The sequence below is a fragment of the Siphateles boraxobius genome, unplaced genomic scaffold (genome assembly GCF_051911475.1).
Source record: "Siphateles boraxobius isolate OS27281-9 unplaced genomic scaffold, OSU_SipBor_1 68, whole genome shotgun sequence".
NCBI classification, from domain to species: Eukaryota; Metazoa; Chordata; class Actinopteri; order Cypriniformes; family Leuciscidae; genus Siphateles; species Siphateles boraxobius.
This window is the reverse complement of record NW_027509195.1, coordinates 14,981,365-15,002,672: the sequence shown is the minus strand read 5'-3', so window position 1 is coordinate 15,002,672 and position 21,308 is coordinate 14,981,365. Positions and strand designations below refer to the sequence as shown.

At 39.5% G+C, this 21,308-nt stretch overlaps 1 protein-coding gene across 1 annotated transcript; it reads left to right on the top strand.

Moving 5' to 3' along the window:
• Positions 1–57: 57 nt before the first annotated feature.
• On the top strand, positions 58–21,220 carry LOC143722544 (uncharacterized). Its single transcript, XM_077213925.1, has 25 exons — positions 58–148; positions 3,497–3,566; positions 3,644–3,741; positions 4,451–4,725; positions 4,813–4,866; positions 4,955–5,008; positions 5,108–5,161; positions 5,269–5,322; positions 6,121–6,174; positions 6,783–6,836; positions 14,028–14,081; positions 14,201–14,254; positions 14,347–14,391; positions 14,619–14,672; positions 16,095–16,148; positions 16,327–16,380; positions 17,019–17,090; positions 17,176–17,211; positions 17,350–17,394; positions 17,483–17,515; positions 17,888–18,034; positions 18,138–18,314; positions 18,392–18,482; positions 18,570–18,647; positions 20,028–21,220. The coding sequence occupies exons 1-25, from the start codon at positions 58–60 to the stop codon at positions 20,228–20,230; spliced, it is 2,055 nt and encodes a 684-aa protein (XP_077070040.1). The 3' UTR covers positions 20,231–21,220.
• Positions 21,221–21,308: the final 88 nt, after the last annotated feature.

Sequence of the window (21,308 nt, the reverse complement as noted above, 5' to 3'; positions counted from 1 at the left end):
CTCTGTGTCGTGGAGGAGTGTGTTTGTTTGGGGAAGGCTCAGGTATTTCTCACCCAGATGAGGAGAGTTGGGAGCCTGGGAGATTCTGGTGAGGGACCAGCCGGTCTGTTCTTCTGTCTCAGCATCGCATGCAAGGAGGGAGAATGCTGTGAGGACAACTTCAGCTCCTCACTGAAACAGTGCTCTCTGCGTTCTCTAAAAACCCCTCGACTGGGCTAATCCAAGGTATCAGAGCTCCGTGTCCGTAAAGCACCTGGAAACCATGGGAGCCTCCAGGGTGAAGGTAAGATGCAGGATGGGTTACTAAAGTGTTGGGGGAATTCATAATGAAAACATACTCGTTTGAGATATGCAAAGCAGATTTCACATAAGCTTTCTTTATGCTTATTCAGATCATATGGATTGGTAGTTTTGTTGTCAGGTTCATATTGGTTGGTTTCAAGGACCGTTTTAGAAAAAGCAAACAAATTGTGGGTCGCTGAGGGGAATTCATTTTGACGACGCTTTCATCCTATTGACTGTTGATAAGTTCATTTTAAGTTTTTTGTTATAATCTAACTATCAGGCATAGTGTGCTTATGTTTATCTAAATCTGTCAAATGGTATCAAGTGAAAGGAGATATCACAGGCTATAGAAATAGTTTGACATGCTTTTATGGGTCTTTAACGAATGTATAGTTTGTTTTATATTCCTTAATGTGTGCCAGGAACAACCTATTATTTTGGTTAAATGGCCAATTAGACTAGTATAAATCATGTTACATTAATACTCTGATTTTAATAAAATTATGTAGTAGTAGTTAAAGGCCAGTTCCAGGTTTTAAGCTTGTGGGGCTGATGAAAACGTGTGTGTACTACTCGTACAGCACCTCACTGTCCCAGAGGGCCTGTGGGTTGGTGAGGAACCCAGTGTTTCAGCCATATGAGCCATTAGCTCTGCTACGTCACTCTTTCAGGTTTTGGAGAATTAGAAGAAATTAGACCGATATGCAAATTAGACCGAAAATGCATGATGAGACTTTTTTTCTGTAAGAGAAAAAAAAATGCATTTAGTCTATGGGTGATCATATGAGTTGAATATACACTGCCATTCAAAAGAATCCATTCTAATATGCTAATTTGGTGGTCCAGAAATTATTTTATTTTATTTTTTTATCATTATCAATGTTGAAAACAGTTGTGCAGCTTAATAGGATATTGCTTTTTTCAGGATTATTTGATGACTAGAAGGTTAAAAAGAACATAATTTATTAAAAAATATTATTTAAAAAAATATTTTGGAATATTAAATATATATTTACAGTTCATTTTGATCAATTTCATGAGTCCTTGCTGAATAAAAAAATAAATAAACTGAAAACCAAACTTTTAAAATGTGTATAATTATGCTATAAACTCTCCAATTTTGCCTGTAACTTAGTCTTGTTGGCTATCTGGCATTTAACAAGTGACCTGAAAAAAGTCAGTCAACTCTTTACATAAGCATTTTGTATTTGTTGGAAAGGTCAAAGGTCACATGCTGTATACAGTATGCCTTGAGATGAGCATGCAGTACTGCAGAGAGAGAGAGGCCGAGATAGAGAGAGAGAGAGACTGTAGCCTATAGATGAAAAGAAAACGGACCTTTCAACAATCTAGTCTGGAATGTGAGAGCAGTATTCTAGAGGACCTGATTGAAATCACACACAGACCATCAATTTTACATTTACATGTGCTGTATGTTCTTGGCTAAATATTTTACTCTATAAACAGCTATTAGTTGAGCATGCAACTGACAAAAATACATTTTAAACTGATACTGACAGGTCTAACATGTGATACAAATCTAGATATCAATTTCATGTCTGTACTTCTTTGCTATTTTTGTGAGGTGATTTTCTAGGGAGTTTTGAACGTGCTACTCTGTTTAACAATGACCACTAGAGGGAGTTAAAATATACAACATCATTTTATTTGAGGAATCTCACATCTATCTATAGCCATTTTCCTTCATTTTTTTTTTGTAAACAATTCTGTCTGCATTGTTTAATTACTACGATTATTTGGAAAAAAGATAAGAAAAAATATTTTGGTGTAATTTTAAACAACTGATAACTATTTTGTTTTTTCTATGCGTAGTTGATAAGTTGGTCTTGATTTATTTAAAATAATTTATTATAACTATTATTTATTATTTTTAATCATGTTCCATGACCTCATTAGTGACATTTGAGCTAATCACATGAGGTAGTGCAAAACAGGAAGAGGGTTAATTTAAGCAGAGGCCTTTAAAAAAAAGATCAGCTTCAGTTACTGCATATATTCATTTGTTCCAGCAAAAAGACAAAAGTGAACCGAAGTAATGTAAATTAAAATTCCTATTAGCAAAGTGGAAACAGTACTTGTAAATAAGGTGATAGTGGCAATGAAAACCCCCAGTTTAAAAGGATAGTTCACCCAAAAATGTGTCAGTATTTACCCACCCTCATGTTGTTCCAACCCTGTAAGACCTTCGTTCATCTTCGGAACACGAATTAAGATATTTTTGATGAAATATGAGAGCTGGATCACGCCTCCATACTAGTCCATTGGCTTCTTCAGGGATTGAACTTGCCGGCCTCGAAAAGTTATTAAAGACATCGTTAAAATAGTCCAAGTGACTACAGTGGCTCAACCTTAAGTTTATCAAACGGCTAGAATACTTTTTGAGCGCAAAACCCCCCCAAAATAACGACTTTATTTCAACTATTCATTTCCTTCTCTCTGGGCCTCGAGTCAGGTTACTAGTTTAACAGCGTATGATCTGTTGTTGTACGTCACACGCATCACCCACATGACCAGCGTCGGCCAATTGTGAGCCTACGTATGATGTAGCTCTACGCAATTACACTAGTTTAACTGACTAGAGGCCTAAAGAGAAGGAAATGAATAGTTGAAATAAAGTCGTTATTTATGTTTGTTTTTGCGCAAAAAAAGTATTCTCGTCGCTTGATAAACTTAATATTGAGCCTCTGTAGTCACTTGGATTATTTAAACGATGTCTTTAATAACTTTTCGAGGCCGGCAAGTTTCAATCTCTCAAGAAGCCTATGGACTAGTATTGAGGCGTGATCCAGCTCTCAGATTTCAATTCGTGTTCCGAAGATGAACGAAGGTCTTACGGGGTTGGAACAACATGAGGGTTAGTAAATACTGACAGAATTTTCATTTTTGGGTGAACTATCCCTTTAAGGAAGGAACGTTTTGTGAAACCACATTACCAAGGGGAAATCTCCTTGCACTGGCCCAGTTGGTAAAATTACAACTAAAAGACAGATAATTGTTCTATATGTAAATAGATCATCAGCATTTCTAATGAAGTTTGTAAATCATTTTGAAACACTACATTTAATACATTGTTATTATATTTTTTCAATAAATAATATTATATCAACTTTGACGTATTTAGATTAGCCACCATGATGTTTTACTGTAACCTGTTCCTATGCATTTGTTTGATTTGTTGGTGTATTGTCAGGTATTGGCTGTGTTCCTGTGGTGTGTCCTGCACACTCAGGCCCAGCAAGATTATTCTGGTTTACAATCAGGTGAGACAACATCACCACCAACATGCTTACATCTGTATAACTATGTATAAATAGCCAATAAAACATTAAAATGGCAGATTATTTTCTCTCTCTTTTACAATCACAGGAGAAGAACACGTGTATGAAGGCTCCTTAGTCGATCGATATGACGGACATTCTGGATACACTGACAGTGGTAAATAAGATATTACTGTTCATACTACTAAAAACAAACACACCCTTAGCTGTGCTGTATTTCCTATTTTTATTTTGATATTCACGTTTCAACAACGTTCAACCCTCTTCTGTAAGTTGAACATAAATTACTGGTGTTGCAATAAAATAAAAATTTATTAAAAACAATACATTTCATAATTGGTCACAATTCACAAATCTCTCAAACTGGTACATCATAGTTGTAATGTTATTTAAGGCAAAGAAATATATACTTCATTTACTTTATGCAATATAAATATAATTTAAATAAAAAATACAATATAATTTATTATAAATAATTTGTCTTTTTCTTTAGCAACATATACTTGGACATTGCCACAATAGATTCTCACATTTATACACACATTTTTCTCTTTCATTTACATATACATTTTTCTCTTGTAGTTAATCTACAATTTCAACAATGAAATGTTTTGTATTCTGAAATATTATATTATATTATATTATATCATCTTATATTATATTATATCATCTTATATTATATTATATTATACTATATTATATTTGACCAAAACATGGGTTGAAACAACCCAGCATTTTTTTAGAGTGTATTATATCAATAATATACTGTACCATATATAATGGTAACACTTTACATTAAGGTCCATTAGTTAATGATAGTATTAAGTGAGCAGTACATCTGTTAAATGTTACTTCTGCTTCCTCAGTTAAGTATCCTGCAGAATCCAAACGCAGCAATGAAGGTGAGCACTCGGCATCTGGCTTCGACCCCTATGCGCCTGCAGCCACCGTGGTCACCATGATCACTGAGGAAACATACCCGTATGCCACAGTCGTGGAATCTTTTGATTATGCCAAAGAGGATAAAACCTTAATAACACAGGTGCCATATGGAGGAGACGCTGAGCTGGGGCAGGAGAGACCCACCGAATGCGACTGTGAAGCAGGAGAGCCAGGATTTGGAGGCTTTGCTGGACCCAAGGTTGATTATTGCCATGCCTTTAAATGTTATAGTTCACTGTCTTTTAAAGTATTATGCATTCTTCAATTTGATTATGTTTGCTTATAGGGTTCTAGGGGTCTTCAAGGCAAACAGGGGTTACCTGGGGTCCAAGGAAGGGAGGTAAGGGCAAAACATCAGATTGTAATGTTTGTAGAGTTGTGTAACTAGTGAAAAATGTAAGCGACCAAACTGGATGTCATCTTATTAGGGTTACAAAGGAACCAAAGGAGTAAGAGGAAGAGGAGGAGACACTGGTCCTGAGGTGAGTAACATAGGGAACACTTGTTGAATCTGCATCCTGTTCATACCACAAGGTTTTCAAAGAACTGGCTCACCTTAATGTTATTTGCCGTATGTTTAGGGTGACTCTGGGCCTGATGGAGAGGATGGTGCATCTGGTTTCTTTGGTGCAATTGTGAGCCAAGACTTTTGGAAAACTTTACCATTACCTACATTATTTTGTGTTTACTTGCTAATTACAGAAGAGTCTCTAAAATGTAGTTTTCTTGCTCTTCTTCATAGGGCCTTCCCGGGTTACCAGGGGACCCAGGTGAAACTGGACTATCTGGATTCAAGGTAATGCACTGTAAAAAGGAATGTTGAAATTACTTAGAAAACCTTTGGAAATACATTGTCTCAAATTTCAGAAGCAAATTATTTCATCATTTTTGAGTTGATAAAGCTTACTACAACTTTAGGTACCTTGAAAAATGTAATTGAGAAAATATTCAGCAATAGTGTTGACTTGTGAGCATATTAAAAACACCACATAGAAATATAAACAACATTAAAAGCTTGATTTTCACCACAGGCTTAATTGATTTGATTTTCTGGCTTAATTTGAACATTTAATTGGCTGTCTTTGTTGTCTGAATTAGCACAACAAAGACAGCAAATAAAACTGTTTTCTAATGTTCAGAATCTTATCAAAATTAATCTAATTATCACCATTGTTGTTTTTTGCATTGATGCCACAAGAGGGGCATTAATGCAATATTTAATTATATTTACCCCATCAATAGTAGTAGTTATTCTATGCTAGATTTTTACAATTAAGACAAGTAAAGTAAACTAAAAAGTGTTAGATAGAACATTTATTAGATCTCACTTAAAAAAAAGCTTAAGGTCATGAGTGGAAAAGAGTTATAATTCTTGGTTATATAGCAGAGCTATACTGTTATATTATATGCATACAAGGTTTATCCAGAATGATATTAAATGCAATTTAATATTATTTATGTTCAAGTTAGGCCAAGTTAGGTTAGCTTTTTTATTCTTATATAAATTCTTATTTCATGTAGTTGTTACAGACATTATTATATTATTTAAATATTATAACTTGTGATTGAAATTGAGTTTATTTGTGCCTTCCAGGGTAATTTCGGAATAGAGGGTCCTCGTGGAGGAGTGGGTCTCTCTGGAAGGACTGTGAGCAACATAGCATCCTTAGTAACACATCACAGCAGGGTTTCCTCTCCAGATTACTTAAATATTTTGCATTTCAGTCAGTGATCATCACATAGCTGATAGTTATAATGATAACATCTGAATATATAGGGAGATCACACAGCTGAGATGTCTAGCCCTCCATTTTTTAAAAGTGCATTGTGTAATATTTCTGAGAATCTATTGACAGAAATGCAATATAAGATCCATAACTATGTTTTCAGTGGTGTATAAAGACCTTGCATAATGAACCGTTATGTTTTTATTACCTTAGAATGAGCAGTTTTACTGAATAATTAAGTAAACATAATTTCTTAATTTATCCTTGTAAAGAAACCTCATTGCTAAACTGGCTACTCTCTGCTGTCTCAGACGATGACATATTTTCCTGTCGGCCACCGTAACTTTTGTTGGTTGCAATTCGTAACCTCACCACTAGATGCAGATTAAAAATCACACACTGCACCTTTAAGTCAAAGCACAGCTAGCACAAAGCTAACACATCTTGTATATATATATATTAGATTCCTAACCAAATCCCAGATTTCTCTATGAAATTAATCAGATTATATTTTGCTTACTGACTACAGGGTCCTGTTGGCCCAAAAGGTAAATCTGGAAAACCAGGAGGTAAAGGTGTTAAGGTAGGTCACTTCACTCTTTTACAAATGTTATTTGGTGTACTTGCTGAAATGTAGTGACCAGAAGGTGAGCAGAATGTTGCTGGTTCAAGGCCTGTAAGAAGTATGTCAACAGGTCCACATGAAATTTGCATCTTCAGAACTCTGCAGAAAGATTAGCATATTTACAATTTTTCACTTTTTGTATTTATTTATTTTGATTATTTGATCATGATTTCAAGCTAAAAATAAAAGTAAATGAAAGAAAAATGAATCGGAAATGAAAGTTGCTCAGGGCAGTCGTTTCAAAACTAGGGTACGTGAGGTGACAAGAGGGGGTACGCAAACAAAATGCTGAGTTTTTCCATTCATTTAATTCTGCCAAATCTTAAAAATGAAAACCAAGCATGTATTTCTAACAGGAAAAATGCCACATCTAGTGTAAAAGTGGGTAAATGGTAGTACCGTAAAAGGTCAAATACATGACATCCAGTCAAATTACCTCATATTTTGCTTAACTTAACTTTAAAGGTATTGTAGGTAGAAATCCACAAAAATACTTTTTGTCCAAATTTGTTTAAACTGTCTTTATATATCAATGCATAATTAAAATGTAAGTACTCTGGAAAAGAAATTATAAAAATCGAGTGTCTGTAGTCCTCTCAGGACTGCAATAAACACAGCTCATTATTCCATTACCTCCCACCCCCTCCCTTCTCGGCTCCTTCCAAAGCCACGCCCCCAAAACAAATGAACGCGCGATCCCGGCCGTTCGCTCAGCTGGAAGAGTCGGACGCGTTTACCAGCTTTACCAGATGTAGTGACATCATGTCAGAATCACAAGTAATAAAATAACTAACTTTATCAGTATGAATATAAACAATTAACATGGCTGTTAGTACTCCCTATCAAGCTCGCATATCGATACTGGTAAAGTTTAAAATATTTTACTAGCTCGTAACGGAATCAAACTCAATATAAGGCAAAGCTATAAATAGCTTCATTGATACACGTTTGCCGTTACTATCAGTTACACTGTGATGAAGGTGAATTTGTAAGATTCATAACATAAGATTATTTACAGATAAACTGAGTAGCCTAGCATACACTCAAACATTTTCTCACAACTGCATTGCAGACCCAAGATAATATAACACACACTGACACACACACAACATATATTGTATAGCACATACAGATTCAACAAAAAGACATAGGTAAACATATGTAGAGCATATAAAAACAAACCAAACGTGAAAAAAACGGAGCAGGTAGAGTTCACGGTGAAAATAGGAACAAAGTTTAGGCAGAGGGTAAAGCTAGGTATAAAAATAGATCCCCTAAACTTTTTAACCTAAATTTGACGAAATTAAACAAAACAGCTTTCAACTGCAAATAGGCCTATTGCTTATTTATCGTCTCAACCCTGGCTCACTAACAGTAGCCTAACGTTATACCAGTCGACACCAAAGTTACACTGTCATAGCTAACCCAGTGTAACGTTAGTTATGCTACGTAACGTTAGGTATATATTAGGTAGCTACGTGTGCTAGTGATACATGCTTCATGAAAAAATAAATGCCATCAAAATGAAAACAGCAAGATTACCTGTCCAGCAGAAATAAAGCCATCATGGAGTCACTTTTCAGCCCCTTGAGATCCCTCAGTAGTCGCCACCGCTGGAAAGCCACGCCGATATTGACTCTCGTATGATTTCTTTACTTATCCAAAGACTTTTCGTTCATAGTCTTCCTTTTTTTAACTTGTTTGACTTCGCTGCCTCTATATGCAGGTAACGTTACTGAGAATTTTGACTGTCCTTTCTCTGCCATAATTGTTATTACTAGCTTCCGTGCCTCTTCAAACAGGTGCGCGCATTTGGGCTGCTCCTGTATCAGCAGAGGTGGTATCCATGGTAGCGAGGGAGAGTGACAGTAGCCCCAGCCAATCATTTATTTCGTCCCTAATGTAATAATAAGCTGTGTTTATTACAGTCCTGAGAGAACTACAGACACTCGATTTTTATAATTTCTTTTCCAGAGTACTAACATTTTAATTATGCATTGATATATAAAGACAGTTTGAAAAAATTTGGAAAAAAGTATTTTTGGGGATTTCCAACTACAATACCTTTAAGACTCAGGCTCTTTTCGATAGAAAAACATACCTGTGTGAATTCTTGTTTTTATAATGTTGATAATATATTATACAAGCATAAATGCATTTTTTCCCAAATATCCTCACAATTGCAAATGTGACATTGATTGTATACATTTCAACAAACAAAAATGTAATATTAAGTGACATACAGTGTAAACAGTATTGTTTGCTCTATTTTGCAATGAAATAATAGTTCCAATGAAAGCCACAGCAGAACCTTTGTGCATCTTGTTGTAGATTTTTCCCTAAACCTAACTACTCTAACTTACACTTCGGCGAGTCTACCGTCTACTACAGCCTTTTACCTAAGCCTATATTTCAGCGAGTCTACAGTCGACTACAGCCGAGTTTACATTGTCCTACTCCAGCGAGTCTACAGTCGACTACAGCCGAGTTTACATTGTATTCTAACTTGTTTTCTAACTTACCCTAAACTAACCTGCTGCGCAGCTGAAAATAACAGACAGGCTCCAGCAAATATCCTTTAAATGCTTTTAATTACGGCCAGGAGGGTTCTCGAGCAGTTCTCAGAGAATCTCCCAAGAAGAAGCAAGGCCGGTGGATCTCTGACAAATCCCATTGAGAATCTCACCAGTGAACACTAATACAACAATTTTTTTAACATGATACATCACCAAAAGTTCTCAAACCCAGACATCTCAAAACAGAATCATCCAGACTAGCATGTTACGCTATTAATCATCTCGATTGGTTACATTGTCAAAGCAAGTCCCCCCTTTCATTACCCTTTGTTAGTAACATCAGCAAAAATATCCCGTATCATCAAAAACATTGTGAGGGGTTAATATTTTGATCAATCATTCCACAATATAGTCTAATTTCAAAGTTCCTTTGACCAAAGTTATATTAAGTCAAAAGTTAGGAGGTTAGAGTTTGTCTGCTACATCCTAGAAGAAAAAAGGAAGTAAGCTCAATTTAGATTTACTGTTAGAATCAGGAATGGAAGTTTTAGTCATCTTCAGACATAGGACCAAAGGAAGTGTTAGAACTTATCACAAGATGTTAGTATAATTCATATCTTTATGGTTAGATGTTAAAAACATGGTTAATTTAATATTCAGTTTAAAATCTCTACCACAATCTCCAACACACAGCGGTGTTTCATTAGAGAATGAATATGCGGGTTTGAATGAATCGGGTCAATGATTCAATGACCCATTCATAAATATAGCCACTTGCTTCATTACTGACTGAATGACTCGATGACTTACTCATTAAGACAGTGGCTGTGTCTGAAATCGCCCCCTATACACCCTCATTCCCTATTCCCTACATTAGTTCACTAATATAGTTCACTTGAAGGAGTGAATGAAAACGAGTGAGTGAATTTGGACTAGGAATAGTGTGCCGGAAGGGTTGCCACTTTTGCAAAGTTTCTACTTGCTGTTTAATACTCAATTAAAACTTAGCAAACTGGCAGCTCCAGTAGTAAGATGAAAAGATTTATCTTGAACAAACTATGTATAAACCTTAATTAAACAATTTAATAATCAATTAAAAAGGAAATTATACCTGCATGTGTCATGAGCAACCAGACAAGGTTAGATCCAAACGCAGCGTGAGTTTATTCACAGGGTAGTCAAACAGGCAATGGGTCAAATACACAGACAGGAACAGACTAGACTAGGAAAACTAGGAAACGCTCGGAGATGTACACAACAGTGAAACAAGACTTCGCCAAGGACAGAGGAGAAACACAGGTTTAAATCAGGAACTCAATAACGAAACACAGCTGAACATAATAACATAATGAGTCCATGGGGAAAAACATAACACAATGAGAGAGTGCCCTCCAGTGGCTCTCGAGGGCACTACAGCTGCCGATCGTCACATAACCCCCCCTCTAATGAGCGGCTTCCAGACGCTCCTAAGAGCTCCGGGGGGAGGTCAACGGGGGCTGGGATGGAGGGCCAGGCCCATGCAGGGGAACGGACCCTGGACATAGACAAGGCGGGCCTGGGCCGTGGAGCGTGGGTGGACCTGACTGAACAGGCAGCCAGGGCGGAGCAAGACGAGGCGGAGGCCAGGGCGGAGCAAGACGAGGCGAAGGCCAGGGTGGTGAAGCCCCTGCAGACGACCATGGCGGCACAGCCCTCATGGTCTCCTCACCGGACCCCTGGCCCCCCCCCAAAAAATACTTGGGGAAATCCACGGGTTTAGGAAAGGTCTCCCGGAGCTTAAAGGGCGCAGGCAGGGCGAGGCGCAGAGGCGGGGCCGGCAGGGCGAGGAGTCTGGTTACGCTCACCGGAGCCTGGCGAGCTGAACGAGTCCTCCTCCTGCGACGGCGAGTCACTGGGCTAGATACCTTCACTTGGCTAGATTCACTCGCTTGGTTTGATTCAGCACTGGACGCATTTGACTCGGCTCTTGACTCGCCGCTTGACTCGCCGCTTGACTCGCCGCTTGACTCGCCGCTTGACTCGCCGCTTGACTCGCCGCTTGACTCGCCGCTTGACTCGCCGCTTGACTCGCCGCTTGACTCGCCGCTTGACTCGCCGCTTGACTCGCCGCTTGACTCGCCGCTTGACTCGCCGCTTGACTCGCCGCTTGACTCGCCGCTTGACTCGCCGCTTGACTCGCCGCTTGACTCGCCGCTTGACTCGCCGCTTGACTCGCCGCTTGACTCGCCGCTTGACTCGCCGCTTGACTCGCCGCTTGACTCGCCGCTTGACTCGCCGCTTGACTCGCCGCTTGACTCGCCGCTTGACTCACTTGACTCGGCGGCACTTGACTCACTTGACTCGGCGGCACTAGACTCACTTGCACTTGACTCACTTGACTCGGCGGCACTTGACTCACTTGAATCGGCGGCACTTGACTCACTTGAATCGGCGGCACTTGACTCGGCAGTTGACTCACTTGACTCGGCACTTGACTCACTTGACTCGGCACTTGACTCACTACTCGGTTCACTTGACTCGGGACTCGGTTCACTTGACTCGGGACTCGGTTCACTTGACTCGGGACTCGGTTCACTTGACTCGGGACTCGGTTCACTTGACTCGGGACTCGGTTCACTTGACTCGGGACTCGGTTCACTTGACTCGGGACTCGGTTCACTTGACTCGGGACGGCTCACGTGAAGCTCAGGTTCGTTAGGGCTGACGTGGAGTGCGGGCTCGGAAGAGAAGTCGAGAAGCGCGGCCGCGGGTTCGGCGGGGCTGACGTGACGTGCTGGTTCGGCTGGACTGGACGGGACCAGCGGGGCAAGCTCACCCACAGTGAGAGCCGAACCACTCAGTAGAAGAGCCGTGTTAATATACCGCCTTAAAGTGCTGTGAGGCTCTGGGTTGGGCATCAATGAGCGAAGCGGTTCAGACAACCCTCCGCGGAACAGGTTCGTTAGAAAAACGTTGTTCATACACGTATGATGAGAAAGTTCATAAAACTCCGCCACATACCATTCGAGAGAACGATCCTCCTGATGAAGTTGCATTATCTCAGCACCCGTATCTGTGCTCGGAATCGCTGTGTGAGCTCGTCGAAATACCTCGCTGTTGGATTTTACCGGGAGAGCTTGGCATGACATCGGGATCGGTCCTGGGCCAACAACTGTGGAGACGGGTTGATTCTGCGATGGTCCCGGTGGGGAAACACGAAGACCGCGAACCATCTTGGCCAACCTCTCCAACGACGCGGTGAGTTGATCCAGTTCATCCTGGTGTACGGCGGCTGACTGGGAGGCATACAAGGCTGACATGCTGCTGGATCTGGTGTGGCGAAGTCTTCTGTCATGAGCAACCAGACAAGGTTAGATCCAAACGCAGCGTGAGTTTATTCACAGGGTAGTCAAACAGGCAATGGGTCAAATACACAGACAGGAACAGACTAGACTAGGAAAACTAGGAAACGCTCGGAGATGTACACAACAGTGAAACAAGACTTCGCCAAGGACAGAGGAGAAACACAGGTTTAAATCAGGAACTCAATAACGAAACACAGCTGAACATAATAACATAATGAGTCCATGGGGAAAAACATAACACAATGAGAGAGTGCCCTCCAGTGGCTCTCGAGGGCACTACAGCTGCCGATCGTCACAGCATGATGTTGCGCTGTAGCCACATTGGACCAGCGGTATGGAAAATGGATGGATGATTAAGCTGCAGATGCCATCTTCTAGTCAGATGCGAGAATTCATTCGGCACGCAACTCTCTAAGTGCTTTGGGGGTATTCTTTGGTCGTTGAGCATATATAGACACTCGTTATTGCGGTGCATTGTGGAATTGATTGAGTGCCCTTGATAACATCCACTATGGTTTCAGACACCTCTACAAATGGCTGTCCTCTCAAATAGTGCCCTACTTAAGGGCATTAAACACTGTGTAAATGCAGTGAAAAGTTGGCACTTAATTTGATTTAAATAATTGATTTAGCTTAATTTATTGCTTTTATTTATTATATTAATAATTAAATAATAAAATTTCAGAATTTGACAAAACATGCTACATTTAATAGGGTTAGAAAAACTTTGTCTTTGTAAAAAGTGCACCACTGCTCTAGGGGGACAGTCCCTTCAAAAGTGTTATGCTACATGTCTAAGTAAACTTATTTTTATATGCTGTTGATAGTCAAATTTATGTGCTTCCCTATTCTGGTTAAATGTCATATGTCACAAGTTTCATTTCCCATGGGGCGTGAGGAGGGAGTTTTTTCGTTCCGTTTGTTTATCTATGGTTTTATTTTTCTTAACTATTTTTTTGCAATTGATATATCAACTGTGGAACTATATGTGGGTAGTTGACATGACCTTTCAAGCAAACACAGTAGGGCCTTGCAGTCTGTCATGTTATACTGTTGTACACAAACCCTGATCCTGAACCCAGGTATGTGTGATGGAGCAGAGTTGGGACTTAACTCTACAGGACTGTGGCTCTCCAGGAACTGAGTTCGGCACCCCTGATTTAAAAACATTGATATTTAATATGACAAGTCCATCTTTTTTGTCAGCTTCTCGTGTAACACAACTAATACATTTCCAGTTGAGTTTTGATCTGTCCAGACTTGTATTGAGTCTCTCCATCTCTCAACAGGGTTCCATTGGTAAACCAGGAAAACTGGGTCCTGAGGGACGACAGGGACAGAAGGTTTATACCAAGACCTATGAGCATATCTAAATCATAGACTAGTCATTAGTTTGACATGCTTTATTACACCTATAATTACTGCTGCTGACTAAACTTTCATTTCCTCTTTGCATCATCAGGGTCAGATTGGAGCACCTGGATTCTCAGGAGACCGTGGAGAGCAGGGTTACTTGGTGACAAAATACTCACAACCTATCTCTTTCTCACATTTACAAAAATCCCTGTTGTAATTTCAATATACCACTATTTTTCATCATGTTATAAGGGTTATACAGGAGTTCCCGGAGACCGTGGGGTGACAGGACCAAAGGTTTGTTTTCATAAAAAGGCTTATGATGGTTATCAGACAGTAAATATGAGAGTGATTAGCTCAGTGGAATTGTCCTTGTCTAGGTCTGTATACTCACAATGTTCTATAAGTAAACACTTCATAATTTGACAATTCCAACTAAAAGCTTTTCCTTGAATCAGCATTTGGTGACTGACTTTTGGTATTACAGTAGGTGACTTTCTCTTTCCATCTGCTATCATTTTCAGGGTGCTAAAGGTACAGGTGGCTTGCCAGGAAGTGATGGGGAGCCAGGAGAGGATGTGAGTAGCAAACTGTTACTGATGCAAGTGCCATTGTCAATATGGAAAAAAACGTCCTATATAATATTAATAAATATAGCTGCAAGCAGCAATTATAGAAATTATAGCAGCCAAGTACAACAGAAGCAAACAAGGAAGCAAGCAGCAGACCATCTGCAAAAATGAGTAAATAAAGACATATGGAGACAATTTTAACTAAAAAAGGTTGAAAACCCATAAATACATTAAGTTATAATGAGATAGAATTGCTTATAATATAATAGCATTCCAAATTTCTGAGTACTTTTAGGGTATGGTGCCTAAGACACATAACGAGTTTCATAAAGTTTCATAATGATATGCCAATACGTTTGTAAACTACATCAATATGCTAAACCATTGCAGTTACAGCTTTGGATCTGTAATTTTGTAATTAAAATGACAGCCAAGTTTTTCACATTGGTACACCAATGTCATAATGGACTATGATAGCAACTGAGACAAAGACACTGCATGTCAATTTTGAAGTCAATCAGACCAACGTTATGTAGTTAGAGCCAATTTCATGTTTTGTTCAATAAAAGTGCCATCAAGAGTGCCTTCATACAGAAGCGTGTCAAATGTGAAGAAAATTTCTCATTTCGTTTAGGAGTTATAGACATTTATATTTATGAGCACATAACAAAATTACCAACACTAGACTTTGACTGCATTTTTTTTGAGACATCCCGCTGTGACGCTTCGTCACACCGCTGTGATGCAATCAGCCTTCAAATGCGGCCAATCGGCCTTCAAATACGGCCTTCGAGGATGCAGCCTTCACATTGGGACACAGCTTATGTGTGACGCTCATGGTGTTTAAAGCGTTTGACGTCTCACTCACTATATGAGGACGTGAACACATGAACATATCCAGAGCTGCTCCGAGAGAACTAAATGAGCATTTCATAATATACTCTGACTGAAACTCATAGGAGTTTTGTACAAACTGTCAAAATAAAAGTTTGTTTAGCTTAAAGAATATTACTATTGTACAATAGAATGTAGCCAACTTAAAAGTAATAACAACAACAATAATGCTGAAGACGTATCTTTTTCGGCAGCACTTGATTCAGTAATACTAACACTTTCTCGTCTCTTCTATTCAATGTAAAAAAAAAATATGCACTAAAGTTAAACTGAGAGGGGTTATAGCACTTACATATTGTTGTCCTATGTTAGTTTAACTGCTTCTATTGTTCTCATTTGTAAGTCGCTTTGGATAAAAGCGTCTGCTAAATGAATAAATGTAAATAATAATAAAGTTAATTTAAACATTATTTAAGAAATAATATAGGCTTCCAGAACGGAAGTAGAAGAAACGGAAGATGAAGAAGAACGCCAACAGATACAATAGCCCCTTCGGTACTTGGCTCCTAATAATAATAATAATATATCTTCCAGGGTCCTTTGGGTGTTCCAGGAGTTGAGGGGGTGCCTGGGTCTTTTGGACCCAAGGTAAGAGAAAATACAATATACACACATAGAAAATACAATTTAATTTTTCTACTTAAAAATTTCACAATTCAGTTTCCATAATCCACTTGACATTTCTTTGTAAAGAATAAGGAATATTTTTTTATTATTTGGAGTTTGCAAAAAAGTTTGTAAATTTCCGTCTTCCTCTTTTCCTCAGGGTTTGAAAGGTGATCGTGGTTTGAGGGGGCCATCTGGAAGAGTAGGAAGTATGGTAAGAGAGAATTTCGGCCTTTGTGGCGATATTACACTTCTCAAATATTTAAAATGCACGTAACACAATCAGAAACCACACAAGGTTAATCTGTTGACTGACATGTGATCTATTCTAGTTCAAAGCAAAAGCCACATTATTATTCTGTGGGAGTACCATATTGTTGGAAGTTGGAAATCACCAGAAATCTGCTAGATTATCTTGTTACTGCTGGTTTAACAGTAATCCAGAGGGGAATGTCCCTGAATGGTGGGGGATTCACCAGACAGGCCCCAGACTGAAAGTGAAACTAGTTTATATTTTTAGCTTCAGCAGTTTCATTACCTTTAACTTTGCAGTGAAGGCGCAGATCCGGATTTCCCCTTAAATGTTGCCCCTAAAGGAAATGAGACTGTACAGTACTATGCATAGCGTAGTGTAAACATGTAGTTTCGTCTACATCATAAAAGGCAATAAATGTTTACTCGTTTTTTATTGCCCCTGTGAAGGCCTCATCGACACGACAGCGATCGGCACTGATCCTCAACAAACTCGTCCCCATACGCGTGTGATGACTCCGATCTTCAGATGAATTGCATAAAATTATGTTATGATCCAATCTGACTTCTGACCTGTAATTCTTTATTTTCTTTCCATAGGGTCCACAAGGAGACAGTGGGGATGCAGGAGTACCGGGGAAACCCGGGCCAAAAGGCTTGCCTGGGCCCACAGTATGGAACAAATTTTAGTTTCTAATTGATTAACCTGTCTATTAATCAAATGCTTAGTTTTGCTTTTTGCTGTTCTGATCTACAGGGTGCCAAAGGGGAAACAGGCCCAGATGGTGAGAAGGTAATATAAAAAGCATTTAACATCAGTATAATATTAGCCACAAACTTGTTATAGGCATTAGATAAAATGATGGTGTCACCATTAAAATGATCTATTTGGATATATGAATTGATTTTATTGAATTCATGACTCTCTCAGGGGACACAAGGACGAAAAGGAGGGAAGGGTGCTAAAGGAGATAAGGTGCCAGCCAACACAGTTCCTCTTCCTGTTTCCATTACACTAGCCAGTTTTATTTTTTATTTTAACCACAATTTCGTCATTGTTTTAGGGAGGCGCTGGATCTCGTGGTGACAAAGGCCAGGTTTGTCATGAGTGAAACTATTTTACGTCAGAGCCGTGGAACAATGGTAGTCCACAAGCTCATGACGTACAAGGATGCAGGTTTTTACTTCAGTATTCAGTGTCACATGATCCTTCAGACATCATTCTAATATGCTGATTTGGTGCTAAAGAAACATTTCCTATTATATCAATGTTGAACACAGTAGCCTATAATTTTTTTCAGGATGCTTTGATGAATAGAAAGTTCAAAATAATAGAACTTATTTTAAATCTTTTTTTTTTTGGTCACAATTCAAAAACTTTTAGTGTCACTTTTGATCAATGTATTGTAATAAACAGTACAAATAAATCCTTTTGTTTATCACAAGTAAAAGTTTAATTTTATGTGTAGCGTGGAGTGAAGGGTCGTTTCGGCCGCGATGGGCTTGTTGGTCCTATTGGACCTCCAGGTCTTCCAGGTCCCAGAGGAGAAGGAGGACCTAGCGGAGACCTGGGAGGGAAAGGACAGAGTGGGCCGAAAGGAGAGCCAGGTGAACATGTGAGTATCATCATGATTATTATGAGAAATAAATTAATTTTGGGTGTATGAAAGAGTTTTTGGCCAGAACGCAGAAAACATTTGTAAAACTCGCTCTGTGCAGGGTCCAGGACTGACGGATGAGCAGATCTTACAGCTGTGTCAAAGTGTGGTCACTGCTCAGATCTCCCAGTATGCTGCATCTATACGTGCCAAATGCGTACAGGGCTGTCCCATCAACAACCGCACTCTCATCGGACCCCCAGGTGTCACAGGACCCCCAGGAAGTTCAGGAAAAACAGTGAGCTGATATATCAGTTGCCACAAACCTGTCATATAAAATCACTCTTACTTTTTAAGACAGTGTATTTCATTCAGGGTAAAGCAGGAAAGGCAGGTGCTAAAGGAGAAAGAGGCCCGCAAGGCTTGAAAGGTCTAGAGGGCCAGAAAGGAGCTCCTGGGGACAGAGGTACTGTGCCAACATCACTATTAAAAGTTTTAACTTAACAAAAAAGCTGTTTATGCATACAGATGAGCTCACTGTGTTTTTCTAAAGGTACAAAAGGTCAGAAAGGCCAGAGAGGTGATGCTGGCAAAGGTCTTCCTGGGCATGATGGTCACCAAGGCCTCAGAGGTAATTTGGGGGAGTTTTCTCACCTGGTTCACTTAGAAGGTTTGTTTTGGAGACAGGCGTTTTCACCCCTGGTTCAGTTAATTTAGGCTTATATGAATATGGCTCCTACTAGGATCTGCATCAAATAAGGCCACCTTGTTCAGGGGATCTCAGAACTATTGGTGTTGATTCGAGTGTGATTAATATGTTCATAAACACTAACCAAACTGGGGGCAAAACCAGTGTCAGTGGTTTTGTTGAAAACTCTGGAGCAGTTTGGGTGTTCTTTTGGTTGTGTTTCATACCCTAACAAAGTGACATGTCAAGGCTTGGGTTGATTTGATGGTAAGCGAACAATCAGTTCTCATAGTCAATGTGATGGAGTAAGGAGAAATGGACTGGAGGAAAGACCTGAGAGACTTTAACAAGGGCCAAAATGTTATGGCCAGAAGAATGGGTCAGAGGATCTCTGAAACTGCAAGGCTTGCGGGTTGCTCCCGGTCAGCGGTGTTGAGAATTTACCAACAGTGGTCCAGAGGGACAAACCACAAACCGGCAACAGGGTGTTGGGCGGCCAAGGCTCATTGATGCATGAGGGCAACAAAGGCTATCCCGTCTGGTCTGAACCGACTGAAGGTCTACTGTGGCACAAGTCACAAAATTTATGGGAGGAATGTTTTACATCACAGTGCATCGCACCCTGTTGCATATGGTGCTTAGTAGCAGCAGACCGGTCCGAGGGATGACCACTGTCCACTGTTGAAAACCCCTACAATGGGTACATAAGTGTTGGAACTGGACAAGATGCAGGAAGATGACAGTTGGTGGGTGAAGTGTGATGCTCTTGAAATCATTTTGACACTTGCCACCTATCTGAACGTTGCTAACTTAGGTACACTCCTTTATGACAATGGTATTCCCTGATTGCAAAAGCCTCTTTCAGCAGAATAATTCACCCTTCCACATTGTACAGGAATGGCTTGAGGAACATGAGTTCAAGATGTTGCCCTGGCCTCAAAATTCCCCAGATCTCAATCTGATTGAGCATATTTAGGATGTGCTGAAGCAACAAGTACGATCCACTGCAGCTCCACCTCACAATTTAAGGGACTTGAACGATCTGTTGCTAATGTCAATGCCAGATACCACAGGACACCTTCAGAGGTCTAGTAGAATCCATGGTTCGGCGAGTCTGCTCTGTTCTGTTGGCACACTAAGGACCAGCAGCTTTAGACAGGTGGTCATAATGCTTTGGCTTATTGGTGTATGTACACTTTGAAATGTTGCCTTGTAAAAGTAAACCGAAACATTGTTCCTTAATCGATCTACAGGTCTGAAATCTCCCTCAATAACTGTGGATTGGATGTAGTTACAGTAACTCTGGTGTATTTCCCCAAACAGGACTGCCAGGCCATCAAGCAGAACCTAAAGATGGCATTGAGGGCCCACAAGGACCTCGTGGGTTTCCTGGGCGTGTGGGTCAGCCTGGCATGGCTGGTGATGCAGGAATACCTGGCGTGTGCGAGGCGCGAGACTGCAGCATTCATGCACCTGTAGTGCGCAAAGAGATGGGATTGGTCAAAGGCCCCCTCAGCCAGGACTGAGAACAGGGAGGATTGTGATTGACCTGGGACAGAAGTGCCTTTCTAGCAGAGACCATGAATATTGTGCTGTTGGGTGCCGACTAGAGTCTAGACAGACTGGAGTCAAAACCTGGAGATCAGGAGTCTCATTTATAAAATGTTGCGTAGAAATCGTCCTCTTACGATCATTTCTCAAATGTGCATACGTGTGATTTAGACAAAAAGAGTTCTCTGATGTCTGCTCAGACCCTGACGTAGCGCTAAGAACTTTTCCATATCAAAGACCGTTTCTATATATATGAATGTTGGCGTGGATTTTAGCGTACACACTCGAAGATCAAATCTGTGCGTACGCACGCTTTATAAATGAGGCCCCAAGTCTCTACGGGTTTTGTTTTACTAGTTTGATTCTTTCAAGGTGTCAAATGAAACTACACAAATGAATACTGCCAGCACTTTTGCTTTCATTCATCAACAAAGTTTTGTTTTCATTATGTATACAGTACAGACATGTAAATAATTTTGTAAAGCATCTTAAATATACATCTACTGTGTCCTGAATATATTTTATTTTCTCTAAAAACAAGCCTTAAATTATTTAGAGACAATGCCGTTCTTTTGCCCAGTAGTTTCAGGGAAATATTTATTTCCCTTTTGATGCATTAAGTTGAATTAAAGATACATTTTTTGTAAACCGTGTATGATTGTGTGTCATGACTATAGTGTAACCACAACATTTTCTGATCTGTCTTCAGGTCATTATCAAACATTTTTAAATGACTGTAAAATCTATTTAGGAAAATGCTTTATGTTGTTAAAGTCATGTATGTTTTTGCATTCCATTCTGATTAATGTATTATCAAGGACAAAATGCATTTGCTTATAACAGGGAAATGTATTTTCACATCACTAAACATTTAATAACCTGCAAATTCTATAATGTTCAATGTAAAGAAGGGTGGTTTTAAATTCCTAAACACATACATTAAACTAGTATTGGTACATATAACTTATCATTGTGTTTGATTTGGTTCTTAAGGTCTTGTTTTTACCACAGTGGCCTTAAATATTATTTGTACACTTTAAACACAATTAAAAA

Bases quoted from the DNA above. Each gene is read 5' to 3' on its own strand.
- LOC143722544 (XM_077213925.1), top strand. From the start codon at position 58: ATGAGGAGAGTTGGGAGCCTGGGAGATTCTGGTGAGGGACCAGCCGGT. The intron at 3,742-4,450 runs GTAAATAAGATA...CTGCTTCCTCAG, and splicing joins TTCTGGATACACTGACAGTG to TTAAGTATCCTGCAGAATCC. The intron at 14,255-14,346 runs GTGACAAAATAC...TCATGTTATAAG, and splicing joins GTGGAGAGCAGGGTTACTTG to GGTTATACAGGAGTTCCCGG.